Raw genomic sequence first — 27,810 nt, 5'->3', positions numbered from 1 at the left:
TCCTGTTATTTCCTGTGAATAACATTCCAATCGAGATAACTCAAAAGTCTTTGGGAGCATAATTTGCAACTATCTCCAGCAGGAAAATATAGTATTTTTCCTTGGGTTAGTGATGCTTGGAATTTGGGGGATTGTAAATCCAGTCAATTATAATGAGTGCCATGCTTCCAATCATAAAGATGATTCCAACCACAAGGAAAATTAAAGCCTGTAAGTCAGAGAGAACTTGTCAGGGAACACAGAAACTATACTTCCTTAGTACAGTTTGCTTTTATAAGTTGCTTACTTAAGGCAGCCATCTGATTTGCATATTGAATTGTATTATCCTTATAGCTTAGATGTCCATGCCTAGCAGTTCAATCAATTTAGAGCCCTAGCTGGGGAAAGAGGGTGAATACAGTAGTAGAGAGATTTAACCCAAATGTTCAAAATAGAAAAATGGTTAATTGATTTGGTACATCAAAATGATGGAATACCCTGTAATCATTACAAATCAAGCAATAGAAAAAGATTTAATGACCTAGGGAGTGCTCACAATCTTTTAGGTGAAAAGGGTCAGGTTATAAAAGAGTAGTATGTATGATATGATTAAATTTTTTAAAGCAAACAAAAACAAAAGCCTAATATAATGCATGTTTCATATTCCTTGAAAAAAATTTCGAAGTGTATGTGTGTGTATGTAATTACATATATACACATATATATACATGTACATATAATTACATACAAATATTTCATAATTTTAACACTAGAAGGAGCCTTATATATTACCACACAGATCAACCTCCTAATTCTACATATGAGGAAAGAGCAGCTAAAGTTTTTATTTCTAGAAAGGATCTAGGATCTAGGAGATAATTTTACTCACTTTTATATCTGGTCAAACTGAAAATAAAAAGACAAGTAATTTGCCAAGGTCACACTGCTGTAAAAGTCCAAGCAGAATGGACTACATAGAATGGAAATTATGGGGCAAGATGATGGGGGGAGCTTTTGATACCAAAGTCCCTGAACCATCTGGAGAGGAGAATGATTCCCAGGCAAAATTCAGGGTCAGTCAGTCAGACTCAAGCCTTAATATAAGACTTTATCAAGCAGTCACTGATAATATTTAATATTGGAAAAACAATTATTTCTAGTATATATTTTTGTAGTACTATCATGGGAAAGAAATATATACTCCCCAGGTTAATAAGACTGTAAATGATACTGTAAGAGATTAACTGGAAAACGAATGGTTCTGTTTCTTAGTCCACACCAGGGGACAGCAAGGTACTGAGGAGGGGAAAACAGAAGCAACATTTTCTTTTTTTGGCCTTACAAACCTAACGAATATGACCAAAATGTTTAAATTTTTTCATCACACTGCTAGGGAGCCTAATTCCTTTCTGCATAATTTCCTGTGGATAGTGCAGCAATAGCTTGGTGGTGGAAACTGGAATATATGGAAACCTGTGGGCAAACTCCATTAGCATTTGACAGGTAGGAAGGACTCAGCACAAGACATTTAATATTTGAAGAGAAGAAATCCTGGAATCATCTGAGTGACAGAAATCCATGCCCCCTTTCTCTCCACCAGAGAGTTCCAGCCCATCTTTGATTTTTGATTCTTGTGCATCAATTCATTTTTTGGAACCGTGTGCATGCATTTCCTGGTTTACTCTATGTAGTCAAAGAGCAAGTTATAATGGGAGAGATTGCAAACCTTACTTACCCCGACCTTTTGGGGTGACCTTAGAGGTTCTTTCTTGACAAGTTTAAGATAAAAAACTGCTGGAAGAATGAAAATCAGCATAGTGGCAGAAGAAGCCCCTGAGGAGAGACACCAGACGGGTCAAAGTCTTACTCAGCAGGTCTGACTCAGCAGGGCAGAGACCCAAGGGCATACACTTGAAAGAAACCAAATCTAAAGCGACCCTAATCAAAGCACGAAAAGCTCTAAAAGCTCATGGATGCTTATTCAAAGAAGGTATGTTTATAAATAAAATTTAAATGCTCCTAACATCATAGCTGGCTAGTAAGTACACATCACATATAATAAACAACAAAAAGGCTGAATGTTACAAATTTATAGGAAATTAGTAATATAAACACATACTAAGAAAGCTGAACTCATCACACACCCTTCCGATCCACTTCTAACTTTTCAAGTTGCCTACACCTGAGTTTTTAAAGTTTTATATTGTATTTAAAATGTGAGTAAACCCTCAAATCAGCAGAATGGAAAATCAAATATATTACAAGGCCACTCAGTTAAGGGAAATAATATGCTTTACAAAGTCAACCTCATCTTCCTCCAAAGACATCCTTTAAGGCTCAGCTGATACTCACAGACCTAAGAGGGCATCCTGTAGGTAAAATCTATCTTCCTTCCTCTTTTTGATGCAGAGTTAAGACCTAGGTCCGAATCCTGGGTTCACGCCAAGGTATATGACTTGACTTCTATGGGGCTCAGTTGCCTTGTCTGTCAGAAAAGGCAGCTAGACTAGATGACCTATAAAGTAGGTTTTAGCACTAACATTTTCTGATCCTATGAATAACATCCAGTGTCACCTGGGAGGGAGGGACGGTGACCAGCTGGAGCCCAGCTGGACTACTAGGAATTCTGTGAGCCTGAGATGGGCTGGGATGCTTGACCTCCCATCACTGGCTCCCTGTCCTCCATTTATGGACAGCTTGAGTTGATTAAATAAAAACCTTTCTGAAACTTACCTATGAATCCAAAGATGTATTTTATAGTTGGCACCAGGATGACCAAAACATTATCCAGTGCAATAAGTATGGCTGCAATCAGGAAATGTCTTATCCAGCTGAAGGGTCTTTTGGGAAATAACAGTGTGGTCACTGATGTACGAATCTACAACAAGAAAGTGCAAAGGCAAGGTCATTGCTTTGTTGTTGTTTTTTTTTAATTGAAATATAGTTAATTTATAATGTGTTAGTTTAAGGAGCATAGCAAAGTGATTCAGTTATACATATATATATATATTTTTTTCTCTTTCAGATTCTTTTCCATTATAGGTTATTACAAGATACTGAGTATGGTTCCATGTGCTATATAATAGGTCCTTGCTGGTTACTTATTTTATATACAGTAATGTGTGTATTTTAATCCCAAACTCCTAATTTATTTCTTTCCCCTTTCTGTCACTGCTTTGTTTTTAACTTTATCTACTATTTCAAATATTCTCATCCCTCTAAAGCATTTTCTTTGTTTTTCCTTTTTCTCCCAGAAAAGATCTTGATGCTGATTTTTTTTCAAATTTTAAAAATTTTAGTAAAGTAAAAATAACATAAAATGTACCATCTTAGCCATTTTTAAATGTACAGTCCAGTGGTATTAAGTACATTCATATTGTTGTGCAAGTCTGATGTTGATTTTTGATGTTTGGGAAAGTGTCATTTTCCTTGGTGATCTATCTTGTGCTCACTTTCTCGGCTTTCAGAATTTTTTTCTTGAAAATAATCTCAGTCAGAAAGAGATAAAAGAACAGATAAGATATATAATTCAGTGACACAGTAAAACCCTTGTTGATTTCTAATCTTGTCTCATCAGCCTGGATTAAGTATGAAGGGCAAGCACTGAATTTATTTGCATGTGATTGTGAACAGAATTTTTACAAACCTGGTGTTTCTTAATTTTACATTTGATTTACCATTTTTGCCGCCTAATATTTTAAAAAATATATTTTGTGTTTACTCCTTTCTTTTTTTCTCCTTTTACCTCCCCACAAGTATAGATTATAAATGCACAAAAGGTAAAGAACAAGACCTAATAATCTTAACATTCCTCATTTCTACCTTAGTGTCTTGCACGCAGGAGGCACTCAATAAATGTTGACTTAAATTGAACAGAGCAAAACTTTTCCCTCCCTTTGAGATCTTTGACAGATTTCAGCCCTATTTCAGCAGCTGAAATAAGTAGGGGAAGGGTCAAGAGAGGCTCCAGTTGTAGCACCTGCTCAAGTTACCCTGATGTAACTGGATAAAAAGATCCTTGTGGGTAGAGGGAAGGAGTGCCATTTATGTTTGAACAGCTTAACAAAGTTGGAAATATTCTTATCTTTGGAATCTTTTAGAGGATACTTTTGGACTTAGTGGAATTCGTTTATTGGCTTTTCAATAAGTGAGCACTTGAGTTAAGCTAGAACTTCCCATTTTTAGAAACGCTAGGATTGATTTGCACTTTAAAATTTTGCTTCTGAAGTCTCTTAATGGTGTGGAGATGGGAATTCACTTAAAAGGGAGAAAATGTAAAATATATTTTGAAACACACATATGAATGACAAAAACTTTGAGCTGAATTGTTTACAGTGTCTAATGTGACATTCTCTTCATACCAGCCCACCAAAAATTAAAGCCATCTGCTTAGGTTTAAAAGGCAATTTCACTTCCAGAATGGCAAGGCCAGATAGTCTCTGGAAATGGTTTGTTTGTAATGGATTTTAAAATTTGGATGAGTGAAAATTATGAAACTCACTCTGAAAAGTAGACTGAGGAAAACAAATGGTTTGATTTTGTTTTCCCCAGCAGCTTGGAAATTCTACATTATGCCCTACAATTAGGGCTTATTCAATATTGTCCTAACTTAATAAGCTTAAAATAAGCTTTCTATGGTTCATACATAGTGCTTAAGGATTTATTTGTCTGAAAGTGATAAACTTATAGCATAAACAAGTAGAATACAGGTTATTTTCAGGCAGGGGCCACAGGTATGTGCTTTTCAGCCCTTTGTTGAAATAATGTCTTTAATTCTATAAGCTGAGTTAGAGGCACATCTACATGTACAGGGCCTCTGAATGTAAATAAATACAGTTTCCTAAGGTCTCATGGCTCCCAGAAAGACGAAGATTTGGCCTAATGATGTAATAGTATAGAAAGTTTACGGGAATAATGGTTGAAGTAAATGGTGAAATCTTGCTCTTCAGAATGAATAAGGAATAACAAAATCCCAAACAGAACTGAAGGCATATAGAGTTGCCAATGCATTCCTAAAATGGGCAACAGGGCAAATAGGGAGCTGGAAAGCTGCTGATGGTGGTAGTTGGTGGAAAAGAATAGAATGAAACTTGCTAGTCATTCCATGTTAATATGCTGCCTTGAGGGGTGAGCCTGGGATCGAGAGGTCCCCAGCAGCTCTATTCACCTGTGTCAAGATAGAGGTGACTCTGACTTATTACCCAGAAAGCCTTGCCTTCCGCCCCACTTATCTCAGTGCTCTTTTCTCTCTGAGACAAACTGATAAGAACCTGGAAATGTGGGTCAGATGCTGTGCGTGGGGAAGTCCCCAGCCACAGCCCCGTGAATAATTCTAGAAACGTTCCATGCAGTTCTAGAGAACACATCTGTTATTTCCAGAGACAGCGTTCTGAACAGGAGCCTGTTAGGAGGTGCTGTGTTCTAAAGTGGGGACTCAAGGTGAAGTCAGAAACGTGGAGGTTGAGTAGAAATTGGGAGCCTTAGTTCTGAACTTGAAAAAAAAATCCATTCTGTTGCTGAGAAGTGAACCATACTTCAGTAGGATTGCGTAGGACAAGAGTGTAGGAAATACCTATGCATCACTGTTCTATTCCAGTTCATAGCAACATCTGCCATATTTCTAGGCCTATATCTATATTCGCCTCAAAACAGGAAGTCTGAAGGCAACATAAGTGAAAAGATTGGTTTTACTAAAATAAAATGAAGAGGAAGTAGCCAAAGAATCTGAGACACGATCTCCTTTCTTTTTTTAAGGTGCGGTAGGTAGAATTTGAGTCTGTGTGTTCTTGATAAACCCATTAGGGTTATTGGGCTTTCTGTTTTTCATGGTAATGTGTGCATTTTCTGCATAAAGGGAAGCACAAGCTGAAAATAGCATTATTTGTCCTTGGGAAGGAGGTGCAGTCCCATAATAGACATCCCACTCCATATCACCCCCTCCCACTACTAAGAAAGAAAAAACAGTATTGAGTGGCTTGTGAAAAAGCTAGAGTCTTAATTCTCTTTATTTATTTATTGTTCAATAAACACTTCAAGCACTTACTTTGTGCACTTTCTAAGAAGGACAAAGCTAACCTGTCTGGAGAAAAGAAAGATAATAAATGGAGAGATAAAAGGAAAAAGCAACCACCACCATCAACAACAACAAAACTCTTGTCATCTCTTCTTGGGCTCCTAAGAAAAAGAACCAACATATTTGTTGAAAATAGGAGAATACAAAATAATACCTAAAACTGATAGATTTTAATCCAGATTAAACCTAATCCATATTAAGTTTTATTTGTTTGTTTTATTATTTGTATGTGGGGATATCAAAGCAAAGTAAATAAACTTATTAGTCAAGAGCTTTCTTAATTCAAAGAAACTTATCAGGAGAACCATGCTGTTTGACTCAGCATTTGACACATGGAAAATCTTGGTTCTAAACTGTAAGAAACAAACAAATACATCACAACCAACTTCTATCACTTTGGGAGAGAAGTGTCTGAATGTAGCCTTGTGGCACTTGACTGGGACAGGGAGGCTGGACCCACTTTTATGTCATCCATCAAAACCATGGAGGCTTGGTTCAAATAGCCAAGATCCTCACCCAAACTGAAGTTCGTGGCAAATGTCGGCGAGGGGACGAATCTATGCTTTTGCTAGAAAAGGCAGTTTATGCACCTCAAGAAAGAGCAAGATTCATTTGGAGACGATTTTTCTTAGCAAACCTCGTTGAGCTCATCTGTGCCAGTCACCGTGCACACCGCTTACCTCCAGGGGAAAATGTGGACAATTAAACAGACCATCTCAATGTAACGTTGCAGGGGTGAGGCAGAATTACATGCAAAATGTTTCATAAATGCTAATGTTGAGTTTAAATACATAATGAAGGATAGCAGTTAGTTAGTTTTCTGAAATTTGGTTCTAATGGTCAATTTCGGTTTTAATGGGCATCGGATGGGAAATGTTTCCAAACTACTATGGGAGATACAACTAATGGGAAATGTGTTGCCATTCCTGATGGTCAGATTTATGCCACTGCCTGATCTGTTATACAGGGGAAGAATTTCTGTGGACGATCTGGACTGTTAATGTCAAAGTGAAATGGTCATCACTAAATGAAAGGCTGACTTTCACTTCCCGTTATCATGACCGCAGCCATCAGTGTCATGCTGTGAGCAATGCATTAGTTCAACTATTACCAACTAGCTGAGTAACGACAGCCAAGTCCATTAATCTCTTGAGACCACAGCTTGAAAGCACTGTATTTAGGGTTTATGAATAAAGCAATACAAAAGCACATAACAGATTTCTTTTACAAAATGCTTTGATTCAACAATGATATGAGTGCCCACTGTATGCCAGAATTTAATCAGTAATATCTTTACACACAAAAAGAAGGGTTCCAGATATTCTTTTCTTGGCGATGCTGTTTGCTTGGAAATTTTACCCTATGGTACCCTTTCTGTCTACAGCTGTCTTCTGCTTTGTCCCCACAATGGAGCTGATTTTAGGCTAAAGATGAGTGCATAACATTTGAAATACTTTCAGATATATGAGAGGCAAGACATTATTTAAAAGTAAACTCTTAGCCGCCATAGTAATAAGGATCTGATTTCATGCACTCATGAAAAAGGAATGTGCCAAAAAATAATTCAGCACACAAGCTGCATTTAAAGTGACCGCAGTGTCATTATATGAGCAGTCCCCATCTGCTTGGCCCTGTATGGAACATTCTGTGCAGGACAGGGCTGGCTACTGTATCGCTGATTTTTCCCCCTAAAATGAATGGTAAGTTCAGTGCTTATGAAAGTGGAAGAGTTGGCAGGAAAGTGCAGACTTGTGTTTACCCATAGTTGGTGATTTTAACTCATGCAGCCCAAGTCTCCATGACCAGCCCTGCTCTGTGATCCCAGAATAACTGGTGCCAATGGCAAATGCCATGTAGGGACCGTCCTAGTACGAGTCTGGCAAGAGGGTGTGTGTCAGTCTTGGGGGCAGTAGAAGAAGAGACATGTGATGGATAACATGACTATTTTTCAAAAAATTTGGTTCTAGTGTGTAATTTACTTAACGTGAATCTCCTTCTCATTAGCCTTCAAGAAATCAGATTAAATAGGGTGACTTTTGGATGTTTAGGTAGCACAATAAACTCGGGGGAGAAAATGAAATACCTTCAGAACTGTGGTGAAAATGTAATATGATTTGAAAGTGAAAGTGGTTTCGGCTTTCAAATTTCAGAAGTTATATGAATTCCTACTCATTTCTACTAATCCACAAGAGAGAAGCTCAAGATCTGCTTTTTTGAATTTGAGCTTAAAAATTAATTTCGGTTTCATTAGGTCCCATTTGTTTATTTTTGTTTTTATTTCCGTTTCTCTAGGAGGTGGGTCAAAAAGGATCTTGCTGTGATTTTGCACAGCAAAGGAAACCATAAACAAGACGAAAAGATAACCCTCAGAATGGGAGAAAATATTTGCAAATGAAGCAACTGACAAAGGATTAATCTCCAAAACATACAAACAGCTCATGCAGCTCAATATCAAAAAAACAAACAACCCAATCCAAAAATGGGCAGAAGACCTAAATAGACATTTCTCCAAAGAAGATATACAGATTGCCAACAAACACATGAAAGAATGCTCAACATCATTAATCATTAGAGAAATGCAAATCAAAACTACAGTGAGATATCATCTCACACCAGTCAGAATGGCCATCATCAAAAAATCTACAAACAATAAATGCTGGAGAGGATGTGGAGAAAAGGGAACCCTCTTGCACTGTTGGTGGGAATGTAAATTGATACAGCCACTGTGGAGAACAGTATGGAGGTTCCTTAAAAAACTAAAAATAGAACTACCATACGACCCAGCAATCTCACTACTGGGCATATACCCTGAGAAAACCATAATTCAGAAAGAGTCATGTACCAAAATGTTCATTGCAGCTCTATTTACAATAGCCAGGACATGGAAGCCACCTAAGTGTCCATCAACAGATGAATGGATAAAGAAGATGTGGCACATATATACAATGGAATATTACTCAGCCATAAAAAGAAATGAAATTGAGTTATTTGTAGTGAGGTGGGTGGAGTTAGAGTCTGTCATACAGAGTGAAGTAAGTCAGAAAGAGAAAAACAAATACCGTATGCTAACACATATATATGGAATCTAAGGAAAAAAAAAAAAAGGTCATGAAGAACCTAGGGGCAACACGGGAATAAAGACACAGACCTACTAGAAAATGGACTTGAGATATGGGGAGGGGGAAGGGTAAGCTGTGACAAAGTGAGAGAGTGGCTTGGACATATATACACTACCAAACGTAAAATAGATAGCTAGTGGGAAGCAGCCACATAGCACAGGGAGATCAGCTCGGTGTTTTGTGACCACCTAGAGGGGTGGCATAGGGAGAGTGGGAGGGAGGGAGATGCAAGATGGAAGAGATATGGGGACATATGTATATGTATAACTGATTCACTTTGTTATAAAGCAGAAACTGACACACCATTGTAAAGCGATTATACTCCAATAAAGATGTTAAAAAAAATTCATTTCAACCTCAATAAAGCTGTAAAACAAACAAATACATAGAAATAAATTTTGTGATTTTCCCCCTACATTTAAAAAGTACTTAACATTTAAAAATATTTGCTCTAGCAAGTATTCCCTGGCAGTCCAATGGTTAGGACTCTGTGCTTTCACTGCCAAGGGCATGGATTGGATCCCTGGTTGGGGAACTATAAGCCCACAAGCCACGCAGTGCAGCCAAATATAATTTAAAAAATTTTTTTAAATAAAAAAAAATACTTGCTCTGTCTACATAGTCAAATTTAAGTGGGTTCAAAATGCTATATAAAAAAATAATGTTCCTGGGCATTGCATTATAATTAAATCAACATCAAGTCAGAACGTATGTACTAATCTGTGGTGTCAAGCAGGATTCTTTCACCAAAGCAATGTACTTACAGGGAACAGCACTATGGGCACAGTTAGTGTTACTGCCACCAGGACGGCCAGGCGTACCATGAGGAGAGGGGTGTCAAATGTGTACACTTTGCTGTAAGCGTGAAGCAATTCATCTTCAACTTCTCCTGCAAAGAGGAAGAGGAGAATGAGTACACTAGGTGTAGTCAAATCGGCACTGCTTACTTAAGACAACGTTTTACAGAAGGAACACAGTATGGTAGAAAGAACCCAGGTCTGGGAATCCAGACACCTCTGTTTTTATTCTGTCTCTTAGCTTATTAGCTATGTGACCTTTGTTCAAATGAACAAAGGGGTCCTGAAGCTTGTAAGGTTGCAGGAGGTAATATAAAATTGCTAAGGCTCTTCTCTAGGTCATTTGCATTGTGACAAATCTTTCTCTGCTATACAGAAGCATCACAAAACAGAGGACAGGCTGAGGTCCTCTGGTTGAAAGGGATGAAAGAGCCAAGTCATCAGCCTGTCCCTCATGTCTTGCCACCTCCCTCCACCCTCACCTGCCCAGTGAGCTCCGAAGCACTTCCCCAGACCCAGTATGGAAACCCTAGGACAAATGATCTTTAACACTTTTTCAAGCTCAACAATTATGACTCCATCATGACACTGACAGACATACTTCTGGGCTTTTTCAAGTTTTTGTGTCTCACTGAGTTGAGACTCATTAGATTAAGTAACAGTGATGAATTAGTAACAAAGATTAAGTAACAAAGATGAATTAGTATGATTGCTATAGGGTCTCCCGATGAATACTGCTATAAGATTAAGATGCTGCCCTCCTGGAAAACACACTTCTTTCAGAATTCCAGGCATAAATGACAAGGAAATGCTTACAGAATCAGATGTACTCTGATTTTCCCACTACTCCCCTCAAAATCAGACAAAGGGGGTTAAAAATACCTTCAAAGGCATTGACCCAATTTTCATTAATTCACAACCAGCAAAGAGTTAATGCCCAATCTAAATCAGTGCTTGGTTAAAAGCCAAATATTAGTTAAAAAAACAAAAACAAAAAAACAAGCAAATGGTGCCCCCTCCAGTCTCTTCCTACCCAATTTGTCTTGCAATCAATTTAATTTACCAAGTCAGTCGGGAAAAAAAAATGCAAAATGTTAGAGAGGCTTATTTTAAAAACATATTTATGTTGATAACATTGATTTGTATTAATGTTTGATTCCCTGAAATTTGTCTGTAGGACCATGCTTCATTGAAGAGAAGAACAATCCTGCACCTTTTGTGTCCTGTTAAGATGCCACAGAGGATATGTTTTCGGCATAATCAAAAGTGGCCATAGTCACTTTGTTTTTTGATAGTACGTCCCCAGATCAAAAGGAATTCTGCCATGTCCTTTTTTCTTAGGAAACCATTCACTATAACAGAATAGAATGAAATAACCCAGAAAATTTGTCTAATGCTCCAAGCCCCCAGATTTGACTTGACTGGTAAACAGGAAGCAGGTTCCAACTCAAGGACTTGGTACTTTTTCTGCCATTTGCTTGGTAGTTAGTTACTCCACTAAAAGAGCTTTACAACATGCAATCTGCTTCACTCTCACAGTATGTATGTAGCTTTAGATGGCTTAGAGAGTCAAGCCAAAGAAATATCCTCTATCTCCTAAGGAAAATAATTAAATTAGAGGGACGGTTTTTACAAAATATGTGTGAATTCACAAATTATTATAACCTGTTAGGCAGCCTGGTTCAGTTTCCATTTTCTTAGGTCAAATGATGAGACTAAAATAGCATGTTAATTGAGCATGTGCATCTACAGATCATGCTGTTTATTAAGAGTAATTAAAAGAATTATACCTACCCGGATTAATGACTAGCCCAACTAGGATTTGCACAAAGAAAATGACTTTGACAGAGTGACCTACCATAAAAGGTTAGGTAACCAAAGAGGGCAGCAAGCAGGTACATGACGAGCATCCCTGTGATGGAAACATTTGACACTGTTTGCATCTTCCTCCGGGACCGACTGAAAAGAAAAAGAACACTGAGCTTTGGTTTTCTGAACAGATGAAAATATCACCACTTACAATTAAAATTTAAAAAATAATAAAAGAATGTGTGCCTGTGTTACTCATTATAAAAGCACATTTCTAGTGCAGAAACACAGCTTATTTAAATTTGCCTTAGGGAATTATGGAGGATTTGTTTCCATTTTTCTTAAATGCTACTTCTTTAGTCTTAGAAAGGACTATTTTCCTAGATGAGGATCAGTTTATTTTATGTTGATAAGTACGCTTGTCTATTGAGTATTTAAGAATGTAATTAACACAAAGGTCAAACTGGCTTCTAATGTAGAAAGACTTCATATTTCATAGTGAGATAGATTTGAGGACCAGAATCCACTAGAAACAGCAAAGCACTACTTCCAGGAGTCCAGACTACCTGAAGCCTGATATCATTACCTGGACACCTTCTGGAAACCATTGTAGAGGCACCTGGCTGCTGACACTGGGGTAACTGCTATCACTTCTCTGTCTTTCGGCTCAGATCAAGTGTAGAGTAACTGCTACATGGGATTTTCCAAGTAAATCAAAGACATCAAAATAATTGAAAGTGCTCTATACGTTTTTTAAGAGGTAAATCTGGATATATGGGGCAAGTTATTGTTATTTAGTGAGAACAAAGACTGAGGTTATTGATGTCTGGGTAAAGAAGATGAGAATTATAGGACCACCTCCCCTCAGGGTAAAGGAAGAAGCTGCTGTAGTGGGCTCAGACCCACTCATCCCCAAGGGCATGTCAACAACCTCAAAGGGAAAAGAGTATTAAGGAATCATAGAATATCAGCTGGAAGAAAGAAGATTGTCTAGCCAGTGTCTCCATTATACAGATTAGACGATGAAGGCCAGATACGGGCACATCCCAGTGGTGGAATGTCTTCTACGCAAGGGTTAAAGAATGACCACAGGTGACATCAGTGGCTTAGCCAGGCCACCCTAATCATAATTTTTGGTCTTCATGGGTGTGGGTCATTTCCAGTTCAGGTGACCTGACTTCTTGCCACCAATATTCAAATTCAAATTCCCCATGCTTGCCAAAATCCTTACTGACATTGGCTCACCCTCCCCCTGTCCTGAAACCCTCCCCTGGATCATTAGGGTGAAGGAACAGGAGAAAAGGAAGCAGTGAGGGGGCTGATTCACACCTTTGTGGTAAAAGCACATTACTGCTGATTGGTTATAGCATAAACCTCCTGTGAAGACAAAGCTGTAAACTATGCTTCTGTATAAAGCACCTTTGAAAATATGAGCACATTTTCAAAGCAAATTAGAATGCTAAAATGATGGCTGCCTTACTCTTTAAGTTCACTGTAGATGGGAAGGACCTCAGGGTGGCATACAAAAGCAAATGCTAGGATGGGAATTGCATAGGCCGTCTGAAAAACAAAGACAACACCGCATGTTTAGCATTCCAACACAGAGAGCTACCCCAGGCCATCTCAGCTTGTGAGATAAAAACTCAGAGGCCACGTTGCTAGGCTCTTAGAGGCCTAGACCTCTCACTTACCCGGGAGTTGAATACAAAGTATTTGGGCTGACACTTGTCATCACTGTGTGCTTCATACTCTACTCCACTGCCATGAATCGAGCCCTTGGCCTGGTTGTCATCCAGCCCTGCAGGATTCTGGTGGGTGTAATCCATCATGAAGTTTACACCACTACTCTCGGAGTTGTTGGGTGACATCATCACATGCATTGGAACTGTATTGTTGAATGTCAGATTCCCAACATTGTGATCCAGAACAGGCAGAGGGCAGGGTATTTGGAATTTCTTGTAAATCACCTAGACCCGGTCATTAACACAACAACAAGAAGTCAGCCTTTTGAGGAAAACAATGAAACAAAAATCCCTGTGGGTGGTTTATGGGGTAGAGGTGAGGGAACTCTGCTGAGGATTCCTTTTAGACTAATGGACAACGGAGACTCCCTCTAGCCTCAGTTTGATGTAAGGAGTTGGAACTATGGTTGGCAACTCTCCCCCTTGGAGTCAACAAGACAGTATTTTGCGTGAATCTATCCCAAACTTCATGCATACTCTTCCATGAGAAAGATGATCATTTTCTTGCTACATTGCATCTCTTTCATTTCTTCAAACTAGTTAAAATATGGGTCATCAGGAAATTCCCCCCTCCTCCTTTGCCTCTTTGGGGAAATGCTATATAAATGTTGGCATTCATGATATTAGCAGAAATTCCCCCTTTTGGAGGGGAGAGGGAGTGGGGTGGGGAGAGGATTTCTTTCTTTAATTCCACTGTGGTCACCTTCTCTTCATGGGTAGCATGAGTAAGAGAAAATGGCTGATTCATGTAAATATGGCTAATTCTACAGCCTACTCATTTTTCTTCTGGGACTCTTCACTTCTTTTTCCTCCGCCTGTCTAAATACTCGGTTGTTGTCACATTTCTGCTTGAAGTGTTCCTTTCGTCCAATACATTCAGTATGCCTAGAACATACTATTAGCAATGGTCTTGACATTCTAACTCAACTATTTTTAAACTCATGACTGTTCTTTTCTCATTCCAAATTAGAATACAAGGAGATTGCTTGTGATGCAAGAACTATTTCATGCCAATGATGTGCTTGAACAAAAATGAGGACACCAATTCAGGCACTGAAAGCATCACATGCCTACCAAGTTACAAGGATCATGTCAAAAATCACTTACCACACTGACAAAAAACACCATGCAGGTAAGAGAAAATCCGCTGGTATAACCAAGGTAACCTAGGAGTTAGCAGATAAATTCCGGAAGGTGAATATGGCATCCACAATCAACTTACCTCTTGGAATACAAAATGAAAATAAAAATGGAAAATGACTTTACCTAAATTTTTAAGAAGAGAAAGTGGAAGAATGATTCCAACTGACACAAATATGACGAGGTAGTTGCCATTGACATACCATTCTCTAGAAAAGAGAGACCAGAATATTAGGATCAGAAAAGACCAAGGAGAATGAGTCTCTTGATGTTTCAGAGAGAGCAGAAGACATACCCAGTATTTTCTTCAAGTCCCATGAACGCTCTGATTACTTCAGGTAGTTCGTATTTAATAATGAAGAGGTAGCTGGACATGGCTAAAATGGAAAACGTGAGAGCTTAGTGGTGTGCACGGCACCAAAGTCACAGGCAAGTTGTGAGAAGTCCAGGCACTGGGTAGAATACATGTCACTCTGCCCTCCCTAGGTGGGCACCAGTTTAGTCCTCTGTAATCTCCCTAGGGGGCATACAAAATCTCAGACCACTGATTCTCCAAACTGGAGTCATACTGGATTGATAAAGAGAGGATAGCTTCTCTAACCTTTGTCAATGAAGTTTTTTCTATATCCTTTGTCCAAATAAGAAATCATACAAAGTGGCAAAATTTCTTGAACATCTAGATAAGTGATGTATGTGTGATCATGTACTCTTCTGAATACCTGATCTATAAAATCTATAAACCCTCTCCCTGGAAAAATATTTATGCATACATATGCATAACATACAATTTTGCCTACAATTGTAGGGATTTATGCAACATCCCTTTCCCAAGTCCATCCACTCAGTGAAGAATAATACTAATTTGCTATTTCACACGTGATCAAAAGACTCAATTGAAAATAAAACTGACAAGTTTCGCATTGCAAGGTTTAAGTGTGTGCTACATCCTTCTGGTGAATTTTTGCTAACAGACATTTAAAACAGATATCTAAGTTGCAGATTGAACTATTAATAGTTTAAAAATATTTCCTTAATCTCAAACAAAAGTAATAACGGTGATAACAATTCCCCACATTGTTTAGTTCTGCATGTGATCAGCTGAAAATCCACGTGAAAGAGCAAGGTGCATCTTATCATCTTCATTCCACAGCTGAGGATATAAAAATTTTGAGAGCTTAACTGACATGTCCAAGATCGCACAGCTTGAAAATGACAGACCACATCCAAAATATAAGATCCCTGATTTCAGGCCAGTGTTTCTTCTCTATTGTGAAATGAAATGATTTTTACAATACCTGATGTGTCTTCTGTAAACATGATTTGGTTAATCTTTACAAAGACCTTGGCTAAAGCTAAATCTTACAGAGGGTAAACAGAGGAGATATTTCTGATTAACTGGGTCAGTGAGGTACCATTCAATTTTAGAGCTATTAGTTGCTGACTCTCCGTGATGTCACCACTGTTAATGTGTTTGGTCTTCGAAAATTCAGAATGATCCAGACCTGTCTGGGTAATGTCAACATTATTCTGCTAATGGTCAGTGTTAATTTTTCAGGGGATTGAGAAAATTAAACGTTCTAAATGTGGAGTTGATAAATACAGAAATACATGTGATTTCTTTTAGGCCACGATAACCACTAATCACATAGCATAACCAAAGTGAGAGATTTTCAGGAAAGGTGTAGGAAATTTCATCTCACTCCCTTAAAGCCACACTGTGGGGTGAGGGGCTTGACTGAGAGGCCATGTTATAGTTTATTCCATTGTTTAGAAGCATAATAGTAGCTATACTTGGAACAATAAACAATGCTGTTGCCACTCAGCCTGTTGGGCTCAGGGCTAAGCATGTGTGTGTCCAGTTAGTTCAGTGGTCCAAACAAGTATATTAGATCACCTATGAAGAGATCCTAGGAAAAGCTTGATATTTTAAATCTTGATAAGGCTGAGAATTTGAACCAAATGTAAAGCAGTTTATTTGGTGGGGACTGGGGGACTTATATGCTTGGGGCCCAATGCCAGTAAAAATGAATGAAACAATTCCAGTGTTACTGCCAAATTCTACCCAGGACTGTAGTCTTACTATACAAAAAATATGAAAGACATAAATACAAATCATTAAGATATGACTGGATTTTATTTATCTGCCTACCAACTATCCGTTATCAGGAGCAGGTATAGTTGGATAAATGTTACTAAAGAAATTGCTGCATTCTAGAAATGCTAGATAATTCCAGTGATTTTATTAATCAAAAAGAATGACCTCCTTGCAAGATCTCTGGGCAAGTTTATTTATTGCAGCATTGTTTGCAATAGTAAAAAACTGGAAACGATCCAAAACTGTTCATCAAGGGATTCAGTAAACCAATTATGGTGTATTTATACAATGGAAAGCTCAAAAGCCATTATAAAGAGTAATATGGGGGCCTCCCTGGTGGCGCAGTGGTTGAGAATCTGCCTGCCAATGCAGGAGACGCGGGTTCGAGCCCTGGTCTGGGAAGATCCCACATGCCGCAGAGCAACTAGGCCCGTGAGCCACAACTACTGAGCCTGCGCGTCTGGAGCCTGTGCTCCGCAACAAAAGAGGCCGCGATAATGAGAGGCCCGCGCACCGCGATGAAGAGTGGCCCCCGCTTGCCGCAACTAGAGAAAGCCCTCGCACAGAAACGAAGACCCAACACAGCCAAAATAAATAAATAAATAAAATTAATTAATTAATTAACTAAAAAAAAGAGTAATATGCAAAAACATTCAAGGCATATTGTTAAATAAAAAAAGCAAGCGGTAAATCAGTATTAGAAGATGATCCCGTTTTAACAGTAACAATATATTTGTTAAATTTGACATAGAGGAAAACCTGGCGTGGGTTTTTCTAAGGATGATTTACATAAACATTTCTTTGTAATTTATATATTTATGTAATGTTTTCGTTTTTCACAATTAGCATATATTTGTCTTATAATTATAAAAATGCCATTTAAAAACAAACAGGAGCGCTCCAGTGACATGGATATTGAATCCAAGAACTGAAGAGGAAGGGTGCATGTACTGAACCTGTATTATTATGACACTGTGAGGATGAACTATTACTCTCAATTGCATAGGTGGAAAAATTGGACTCAGAGGTGTAAAGTGATTTTCCCAAGGTCATAGATAGTGACAGAAACAAACTCAAATTCAGGTGTTATCAGGCGCCAAAAGTCTATTCTCTACTCATGGGTTTTAAAATGTCTTTTAAAAAACAGTGACATACCAGATATATACAAACAAGGTTAAGGGAGCCCAGAAGAGCTAGTACCTAATAGCCTAGAGAACGATGGATCATGGAGCAAACAAAGAGGGAGAGCCAGAGAACGTGTATGTGTTAGGGTTGGAGGATTGTAAAAGTAGGGTAACTAAATATAGTTTGTTATAGTATGACACAGGACACATAGGAAACAGATGATAGATAGATAGATAGGGAGAGAGAGAGAGAGAGATTGGGGTTTGTAGGAAAGGTATCAGAAAGGTAGGCAAAGGAAAGATGATGAAAACCCTTAGATGTCAGACTAAAGAGTTTAAATTTTATCTTGAAAATCATGAGGGCATGCTGAAGAAGTTTATGCATGTGAGAAGCAAGAGTAGATCTGAATTTGAGAAAGTTAATCTGAAGATGAATTACAGATGGAAGAGGGGAAACTAAATACAGGAATAACAGGTAGATGTCTACTGCAAAAGTCTGAGCAGAAATAGTAATCACCTGAAGTGTGGTAGTGAGACTAGAAGGAGAGGAGAGAGTCAAAGGCTAAATAAGAGAAAGAATGGATAAAAGCTGGTATTTGATTGGATTGTCAGGGTTAGGGAGAGAGGGAAATGTTTAGGCTGACACCCAGATTGCTGGCTTAAGAAACTGGATGCTGCTGGTATTGTTCACTGAGATGAAAGAACAGAAGTATAGAATAACAGTTTTGGGGACTGGGTAGGAGGTGAGGAAATAAGTACCACTCTGTGGTGATATAGTCCAGGTCATGCAAGCAGACTTAGCCAGTAGGACATCTGAAATATGGGTCAAGATGCCTTTTGAGGGTCAAAGACACGATAGGACCAGTGAAGCTGGTGGACATACATATCACCTGGAACACTATTAAAAATATGTACTTCTAGGCTCTCCTCTGGAAGTGATCATTCAGTAGGAATTAAAAGAATCTGTAGAACCAAGAAATCTGTGCTTTATAATGCTTCCGATGCCTAGCCAGATTTTTGCCTTAGCACAATTTCTAGGGACACTCTACAATGGGCTGGCTCTGTGCAGGCTGTGTCTCAAGGACCCCAAAATTTGGCTATGTGCCTCAGATACTAAATTTTCCCTTTTATGAAATAAATTCAATCATACATGTGACCCATCAACTGTTCGGTCAATGAGAGATATAAGCACTAATGCTTTAACTTTTTAAAGTAATAATTAAAGCCATTTGAAATCAAGAAAGGTTTTATTTTATATTTTAATTCTAGAATTTATTTGGTAGGGTTTTATATAGTATTTCATTTCTTAGATATTGCTATTTTCAATTAAAGAGGGATAGCAAATCTATTTAGGAAACTCTACTTTTTAAATTTAAAAATGATAAAACAGCTATTTTTCAGTATTTAAAGGGCCTGTTCATTGCCATTGAGTTTTCTTATTTCTTGAACATCTTTTAGAAAGTTTAAATGGTTTGTTGAAAGCTAGATCCTCTTACCTCCAATGTTCTGCATTGTAATGGAAATAAAAGCTCCGATTTTCCCAGGCCATCCAAATGCCTTTTCACCTAGTTTTTCATAAATTAAAGATCCTATAATCAAAAATGAAAAGAAACTTGTTTAAAAAAAACTTTTAGTGACTAAAATATTTCTATGTAATTCTACACTGGAGCCTCAAACATGTAAATAAACACCATATAGAAATTACAAACCCCAAATACGCAATCTCAAAAGCCATTACAAAATATGGTAAATGTTCTCCAAACAAGAAGCGATGCCTTCATTCGTCTTGGCTCCATGCAGCAAGTCAGAACTGTTATTTCTATCAACCCCCAAAAGTCTTTTTCTCTTTTTGACTTGAACCTGAGCAGGTTGCCTTTCACTTGTCTCACTTGCCCAGATAACTAAAAACATGCAGAGACCATGTGATTGGGGTTAGAAGAAAATGAAATGTAAAATTGACTAACACCATCCTATAGGTATAGAGCTAAAGACAAATACCCTTTAATGAGAATCAAAATAGCATGTCTTGGGTCTAGGGAGTAGCATACCTCCTTCCTTTGCAGTCTTTAATAAAAGATGAACTGAATAGAGAGATAGGATTGCCACAGCAAGCAGCATGATTCTGTGAAGGGAATAGAGAGGAGACAATAATGTTTCTATAAAAAATAAGATGCAATAATATTAGATGTTACAATACATTATCACACTGGTCTTTTCAATCATTAACTTTCCAAGAGTATGTGGATTTGGGGGAAGCTGAAAAATTCTTTTCAGAACTCCACCAATGCCCTTAAATGTCCCAGAACTGGAATTGGCTTTATTTTATGGGCCAAAACGTACTACTGGAAGTTCCTAACACACCTTTTTTAGTCTTAGATTCTACCCAGTAGTAGAATCTGGTTTATAACTTAGATGCTAAATGTATAGCAAAATTAGCAAATACTTACTCAGCATATGGGTATATGTACACCATATTTGCGTGATATTCCCATGAACATTTATAATTGAAGGGCTAGTCAATGACCTGACTAAACATTAATCTAAAATCTAGAAATACAGAAGTCAAAGCAAATTCTGAGCTCCGTTACTACTGAGTCTGCATATTAGATGACAGTGATCAGATGTGTGAACCAGAGGGTCTGGCAATTGCCTGTATAATAGAGAAAACAGAGAAAGGTAAGTCTAGGGTGCAGGAAAACCTTTGCTGTATTCAGAAAAATCATTTCTGGTTCAGGACCCTCCACATGTCCACAGGCATATATGATTTCTTTATGTATACAGTGATCAATGCTTCTCCAAAAAACAAGAATTGGACAGCAAAAATAAAGAGTGTAGATAGAAGCATCTATATCATAAATGAAGGCACAATACTAAACTTTACCTGAAATTAAAAAAAAAAAAATCTTATCCTTTGTTTAATATGATGAGAGCACACCAGACAGTCTTCCATCAATTGATCTAATTCTTTGGTAATTCCTTGGGAAGTCAATGATGTTACAAATGTAGATTTAGACCACGAGTTACAAATGTTATAACTATTCTAGCTCTATTGTACTGGGTTTTTTTTTTTTTCACAAAACATGTTCACCAGAACTGCCTAATCAATGTCTTATTCATACATTTTTCCATATACGTTATGAATTGACCTGTTTTTAAAGAATTATGTTATTCAGATTATATAATTTTGTTCCCTGGAAAAATAATGAGTGTACCCTGTATTCTAAACACATTTTCTGCTTTGGCAGAAAATACTAAAAGTAACACCGAAGAAATCCTGTGTCACTTGTTGGGAATTAAGGGAGATTGCTGAATCCAGTTTGGGCTACTTGGATACACAAAACACACCTCATGATATCTAGCTATGTAATTGTTCTGGCCAAATTAATCTGCTAAATGTTTACAGGCCTGAAATGTGGCTTTCAGTTTTAAAAGTGGAATATTCTCCTGCCATGAAAATGAACTCTAGGACTGGGGGGAGTGTTTCTTACTTCTATTCATCAGTGATCTATGAAAATTTCCTAATTAATTCTAATGGTATGTGTAATTAGTAAGGAGAAGGCAGTCTTTTGTCTTAGAGATAGTGTACATTATAAAAGTGTACAACCATGTATATGAATAGACCTCTAGCCATTAAGAGTCAGAAAATTTTTTAAAACAACTTTATTTCAAACATGGCTTAGAAAAGTAAAGCTGATATCAAAACCCATTCAGCTAAAAAATACGACACCCAACAGTTCAATCAAAGCACTGACACAATATAAATATTTATAGTTCAGCCTGATCGTTAGCCCTCAAATAGCTGTGTGATTACCTAATCAAAAGTGATATTCAGAACACAAATAGCATATATTTATAATATAAATGTTGCATTCTTAGACAGTTATTTAAGACTCCAGCACTGCATTAGGGGTTGTGATCTGCATTCATACTGATGCCTAACATTAGACTTTATTCTTGTGAAGCATTTCACTGCCACCAACTGTGTCTTTGAAAATACCAGGCTGTACGTAATGCACAGATGTCTGTGGCTGTCTGTCACAGACAATGTGGTGTCCATCCTCCAGGTTGGCTATGTGATGCTGCTACCACTAGGCAGCATTCGACCAAGTTTGGATAAGGTGCATCGGTTTAGGTAAAAACTTTGGCCACTCTGCAAAAATCCCCACGCCAAGCACTGTTTCTAGGTCTTGGGGATACAGACATGCAGTGAGTAAAAACAGACATGGGCTCAACCCTTTGGAGATGATAGTCTAGCAAGGGAGAGAGACATTAACCAAATGAATCAGATGACTGCACTAAAATATTAACACTGTGATGAGTGTCTAATAAGGTGGTTTGTCCCAGTCACGGAGATTGGGGGAAGGCATAACTGAGGTGAGGCTGAGCTGAGTTATGAAGAGTCAACTAGTTGAAGAGGAAAGGAAAGAAGGTTCCCAGATCACGTGCAAAGGACCTGTGGTGAGAGGGAATGGCACCTTCATGGGATGGAGAGAAGGTCACTGTGCCCAGTATATCTTGTATATAGGGGCACAGGAGATGGGACCAGGGCATGCAGGACTCTGTAGGTCTGGTTTGGGAAGGGATGTTTTTCCTAAGAGTGTGTATAAAGTCAGATTTGCTGCCGGGAAAGATCTTTTTAACTATTAAACACCAAATTGTTTTATAATGAATTACTTTGTAAAATGGTTTCTATCGACTGGGAGGGCTGTTCCAGCACTTTGGGGGATTGGGCACGTAAACTTTCTGCCATTTGGTTAGGGATGGCTGGTTGAACAAGTATGATGATTAGACTGCTCTGATTACTTTTCGTTGCTGTTTTATTTAAAAGGAAGAGAATATGTTAATATTTTCTCAGATCATTCCTATTCACAAAGATCAAACTTCAGATTAATTGAAAGAGCACCAGGTATGCCCGGGCTTTGAACCAAGTGTAGATATGTCCATTCACTTACATAAAAAGGATGATCCCTGTGTTGGCCATAGCATAGGACAGGCCCAGGATTCCACTACCCATGATGGCATTACTCAGATTGAATGAAGACATTCCAAAGGAGGTGGTTCCAGGATGCTTGAAGAAAAAGGGATGCGTGATAAGCAAATATTTGCCAACGGATGAAATTTTTTTTGGATTATTCTTATCCTATATTATCTTTACTGGAGGAGACTACCATCCAATAGTGAAGATTAAGATAAAATCACAGTGAATAAAAGCCATGACTCAACTTCAATAAAAGTGTATAATTTTCAGTGGAATGTAGTACTTGATTTAAGCAGGGGTCTCAGTAAAAATAAAAAATACAGGTTGAGTAATATAAAGAAGGGAAAGCATGTAGGATTGCAGATTACATTTGGGTTAGAATGATTTCTCCAAAAAACAAATAAATTTCATAAATGATTTATGCAGCCATATGGCGAACAGGAAAAACAAGCCCTTATTCCAGTAAGGGCCTGAATAAACAGAGAATGTGCTGATCAAGGCTTGGAAAATTTCAGTCACATTGTTTTCGCACAGAGACCCAGGTAGATCAGACATCCTCAAGTCCTGTTTACTGCCAGAAAGCAGAAAGTCACTTACATGTTCATCGTCATAATCTGCCAGCTTCTTTTTCCCCAAAAATCCATTTGTCAGAAATTTCTGACTTTCAGCATCTTCATTAGTAAATTGACTGAACACACACACACAAAGGAAAAGAAGACAGTAAAAACATCTAGTAAATGCTCTGAGTTATATTTATGTTTCAGGTGATCTGTCGCTGAATTAGGAGAGGAAAAACAAGACACTTAAGACTTTTTTTCCTCTTCTCCTCTGCATACTAGTGTTCCTTCCAGACCAATGACTGAGCCCCATTTATGAATATACTTTGGGAGGGAGGGAGAAAGTTATGAAGGAAGAAAATATTTTTTTAGTTGGGATCTTTTTTAAGCCACATTTCTTCTTCACACATTGACTATGCAAAAAAAAAAAAAAAAGAGAGAGAGAGAGAGAATAATTAGAGCTAATTTTGTTGCCATTTCGAGTCCTCCCAAAGAAAGGGGACAGAGTAGCGACTGAGTTTTCTCAACTGCTAATACACCATGATCAGAGGATCTTATTAATTCTGTAAATATTTATTAAGTGCCTTGGCACTGTGATCCCATCTCATTTGATGCTCAAATGTCTCTGTGAGAGAAACTTCCATGGCTCTGCTCTAAATATGCAGCGACTATGGCTCAGAAGAGTGAGGTAGTGTGTCCAGCCCCACCAGATCCCAGGTCAAGGGTCTCCCATGGCGCCATGCAGCCCTGGGCAGGGCACTGTAGCTGGCATTTTCCTCTTTTTTGGCTCCATCTTTTTATACACATATCCCTTGCTGGAAAGGAGCTGGATGGTAGCTCTGTGTTGTGTTTGGTTGTGTGTGAGTGTGTGTAGTTTAATTACTCTGAAAATGTACTTGGATTGTTAGACAATGAACGAAACTAAGAAAAACATTAAAGAAATCCAGTGAATTAGTAGAAGAGTTGGGAGGACTTTAAGATTCAGGATTAAAGAACAGGACTTGAAGATGTCACTATCCATGGAACATCATGACTGCGGTCTACTTGGTACAGGCTGGGAGCTGCACATCCCCTGACAGTACTGGTCGGCTCCTGGAGCTCTATGCCAGAGGTTTTGAGGATATGGATCTAGTACCAGTCACATTTCCGAAAGGCTTGACTAATGAGTTCAGCTGCCACCATTGCATTTTGACACTGCAAGATATCACACAGGCTTTCTTTTAGTTACAGGAAATGCTCAAATATGTATGCTTCTTAAAAGTGCTTTATAATTAGATAGATCACAATTTTAGGGCATTTCTTGCATGAGAAAGTAAAATAAAATGATTGGAGAGTATTTTATTAAAATAACCCTTAGAAATATAAAAGGGGAAAATAATTATTATAGATCTGTACAAATGATCTCTTATAATAGAAGCTAATTCTGAATATATCTTATGAGAAGGAGGGATAACAAGGTTATTTTTTGAGAATAGAGAACAATATAAAGTGTAGCTAGAACGAGCAGACAAAATCACAAAGTTTTGTGTGCTTTTCTAAAACTCAAGAAGTGGATTTTCTTGAACCTCATGGTGTACAAGTTAGGAACATATCCTGTCATTTTTCTCCTATTTCTGGAAGGAAGTATAATGCCCTCAGATGCTGCCTTCTTCCATCTCTGCACTTCTGCACTCCTCCTCCCTTTTGTGCTTTATTTTAATGTCCGCAGTTAATATACTTGCTATGTGGAGACTGGTACATAATGTTCATAGTTGGAAATGGAGACAATAAGATGAACTGGAGCCCAAAATGGGCCTAATGATTATAAAAACAAAAGTGTCATCTAGATTTAAACTCTGGAACGTCCAACGTTCTATTTTAACCTTAATCAATAAGTTAGAATCCTTTAGTCCATGAATAATTTTAAAATTTTTAAATGTGAAAGTAAATAGACTTTCTCCTTTGAGGCATTTGCACGTTCTTATTTTGGCATGAGATGAGTTGTAGTCACAAAACATGCCAAGATTGTATAAAATATACGAGAAATGTCCGCAGTGTCATCAATGATTTAATACCAAACCCAGCATATATTGAAAACATAAGTATAATGATTCCAAATAAATGTATTATGTTGAACTTCCCTCTGAATTTACATTCAAGAGATCTATCCAAACATAAACAAAACCCATCTTTTTAAAGTGATCATACAATTGCAAAATGATGACCCACTTGAGTCAGGAGTTACAAGCTAGGTCACTGTAAGTGTTCCAGAACACATTATCTGAAGCTAACAAAAGCATTCTTGCTCTTTCCATGATGGCTTTCAGAGGACCAAATGGAATGACTCTGTAGGACTGTTCTTAGGACCATGTCCCCTTCAGCTCTGCCACCTCCATAGAGCTCATATCTGTGTGCATCCTTCTCAGAAACAAAAGAGCCCTCAGATTTGATCAATTTCCTGAGGCTGATGAAGTGGAGGAGGAAAAACAAAAAAGTTTACTGAGTATCATCTATCTCAAAGGCACTCGCTTAATCCTCAGCAAAGTAGGTGTTAGTTTGCCATTCTGCATTTTCCACTGAAGCTCAAGGAAGATAAATATCTTCTCCAAGGTCAGGTAACTCCTCTGCAGATTCCAAAGCCCTGCTTCTACCACATTGTGCTTCCTCAAGAGTCACCTAGCTAGAAAGCATCATGTTTACATCTCCACAGCCTCTCTCGTCCGACAACACTAACGTTTACTGTGCTGGCTTCTTGGAGGAAGAACAGTGCTTCCTCCCGACACCCTTCCCGGATGTTGTGAATGCAATAAGACGTCTTGGTTTGAGGATAATATTCTCTACTTCAGACTGAGATTTGGTCAAATATTCACTTCTGAATGTCTTAAGTCATGCATAATTTGTGTTATATAATATTTTGTGAGAAATTAATAAACTTATCAAATAACAGTTGTGCAGCTACAATGTACCGGGCAGTACCATTAACATGTTGTAGTGGCATCGTGAACATCTGGACAGGGAGAGGTTACACAAAGCAGGGGGTGGCCACTTCTAACTGGGGTAAGGCTTCACAGGAGAAGTAACATTGAGCTGAGTCTTGAAGGATGAGTGCAGTCAATAGAGAAAAAGGGGAAGGTGAGTGGGTAATACTAAAAAAAAGGTCATTCCAGGCACACAGAGCAGAGTTAATGAAGGAACAGGAGCTCTGAGTGGCTCGACAAGGCTAGAAAAGAGGGTACAAACAGGGAGCAGGGCAAGAGATGGACAGGAGAGCTAGATGAGGGCCAGATCATGAAAGGCCTTATATGCCAAGCAATGTATGTATAGTCTAATCTTTCTCCTATAGCTAATGGGGAACCACTGAAAGGGTTTACCCAGGGATGGAACATAAGTCAATTTGCAATTGTAAAAGATTACTTTTGCAAGGGATGTGAAGGGCTAGTTGGAAGAGAGCAAAATATAAGACAGGAAGACAAATCAAGGCTGTTCTAGTAGACAGGTGACAGATGATGAAGGCCTATAGTAAGATGGCAATAGAATAGGTACAGACAAGTGGGTAGATTTGAAATATTAATGAGGTAGAACCAACCAGATATAGTTGAACATTGGATGTGCGGTTTCGGGGAAAGGATGAGTCAAAGTTGACACCAAACATACTTTGATTGAGTTCCTCAATGATAGTGATGACTTTCACCAGGATGGGATTGCTCGAGGAGGGGCAGATTTTGAAGGGAATGGCAATAGTTCAATATTAGACATTACAAGTTTGACTTTATCAATGAGGCAATTCAGACACATGAGTCATCTAGTAGAGATGTGTAGTAAACACATCTGTGAGTTGAAATAGAAGTGGAACAGGCGGAAGAGATGGCATATGTTCAGTGGGTAAAGCATGATGGCTGTGAATAAGCTTGCTCATAGGACACTTTTAGCCAGAGAAGAATCCCTGCAGAACTCTGGAGATGTAGCAACACTTACAGGGCAGTCAGAGGAAGAGGAGTCTGAGAGAATAGTCCAAAAGGTAACAGAAGTGATAGGCTAATATCATTTAAATTATTCTATATTATTAATAGGGACAAGAACACTGTAACTGCAATTCTAAATAAATCACGCAAAGGATTGACATACAATAATAATATAATAATGTGTACTTCAGGACCAGAGAGTTAATGTGTTAACATCAAAGTCATTGTTATCTCTCAAATAGGTACTAAATCCAATTTTTCCCAACAAAAACCTTGTTTTCCATGTCCATAAACATCTCTTATTTTTCCATGGAACCTGGTCATTTTAACCCCATACCTGCTCATTGCTGCCTTTTCTAAATTTCCCATCCCGGTGTAGCTATCTTGAATACTTTCTCCACTGATGCTCTCATCATCAGGTTCGATGTTGACATTGCTCAGTTCCATGGGATCCAT

The 27,810-nt window shown here is 38.2% G+C and overlaps 2 protein-coding genes across 2 annotated transcripts in view; one reads left to right on the top strand and one right to left on the bottom strand.

Moving 5' to 3' along the window:
- Nucleotides 1-27,810, top strand: part of PCED1B (PC-esterase domain containing 1B) — a 422,128-nt gene that overhangs the window by 9,776 nt on the left and 384,542 nt on the right. The window lies entirely within an intron of this gene.
- SLC38A4 (solute carrier family 38 member 4) lies at nt 107-27,810 on the bottom strand. Its single transcript, XM_061204503.1, has 15 exons — nt 27,692-27,810; nt 23,454-23,544; nt 22,831-22,946; nt 19,927-20,000; nt 19,375-19,467; nt 14,955-15,036; nt 14,786-14,868; nt 14,627-14,685; nt 13,469-13,744; nt 13,258-13,337; nt 11,827-11,927; nt 9,936-10,060; nt 2,713-2,857; nt 1,715-1,812; nt 107-208 (listed from the first exon to the last, which is right to left on the bottom strand). The coding sequence occupies exons 1-15, from the start codon at nt 27,808-27,810 to the stop codon at nt 107-109; spliced, it is 1,644 nt and encodes a 547-aa protein (XP_061060486.1).

The sequence above is a fragment of the Eubalaena glacialis genome, chromosome 11 (assembly GCF_028564815.1).
Source record: "Eubalaena glacialis isolate mEubGla1 chromosome 11, mEubGla1.1.hap2.+ XY, whole genome shotgun sequence".
In the NCBI taxonomy this organism is placed as follows: Eukaryota; Metazoa; Chordata; class Mammalia; order Artiodactyla; family Balaenidae; genus Eubalaena; species Eubalaena glacialis.
The sequence above is the reverse complement of the archived record's forward strand: the minus strand, read 5'-3'. Positions and strand labels throughout refer to the sequence as shown.